The sequence below is a fragment of the Nestor notabilis genome, unplaced genomic scaffold, assembly GCF_000696875.1.
Source record: "Nestor notabilis isolate BGI_N333 unplaced genomic scaffold, ASM69687v1 scaffold21774, whole genome shotgun sequence".
NCBI lineage: Eukaryota > Metazoa > Chordata > Aves > Psittaciformes > Psittacidae > Nestor > Nestor notabilis.
In genome coordinates, this window is record NW_009927150.1 from 1 (window position 1) to 342 (window position 342).

At 60.5% G+C, this 342-nt stretch overlaps 1 protein-coding gene across 1 annotated transcript in view; it reads left to right on the plus strand.

The window, feature by feature from the left end:
• Window positions 1-6: 6 nt before the first annotated feature.
• CTSH (cathepsin H) overlaps window positions 7-342 on the plus strand; it is a gene marked incomplete at both ends in the record, with an annotated part of 2,851 nt that continues 2,515 nt past the window's right edge. Inside the window, one exon of the mRNA XM_010013938.1 lies at window positions 7-135. Coding sequence (XP_010012240.1) covers window positions 7-135 — 129 coding nt within the window. The remainder of the gene's footprint in view (window positions 136-342) is intronic.

The following is a 342-nucleotide window of genomic DNA, read 5'->3' on the forward strand; positions in this document are numbered from 1 at the left end:
GTCCCGGGGCCCCTCCTGCTGCGCTTGCAGATCGCTACAGCAACGAAGGGCAACTTCCTGCGCAGCTCCGGGCCGTCTCCTGACTCCATTGACTGGAGGAAGAAGGGAAATTATGTGACACCCGTGAAGAACCAGGTGAGGAGCGTGTGCTGTGGGCAATGCACTAGGAGTGGACTGGGAGAGGGGCTAATGGCTGCGGCGGGGGACCCGTCTCCTGACTCCATTGACTGGAGGAAGAAGGGAAATTATGTGACACCCGTGAAGAACCAGGTGAGGAGCGTGTGCTGTGGGCAATGCACTAGGAGTGGACTGGGAGAGGGGCTAATGGCTGCGGCGGGGGAC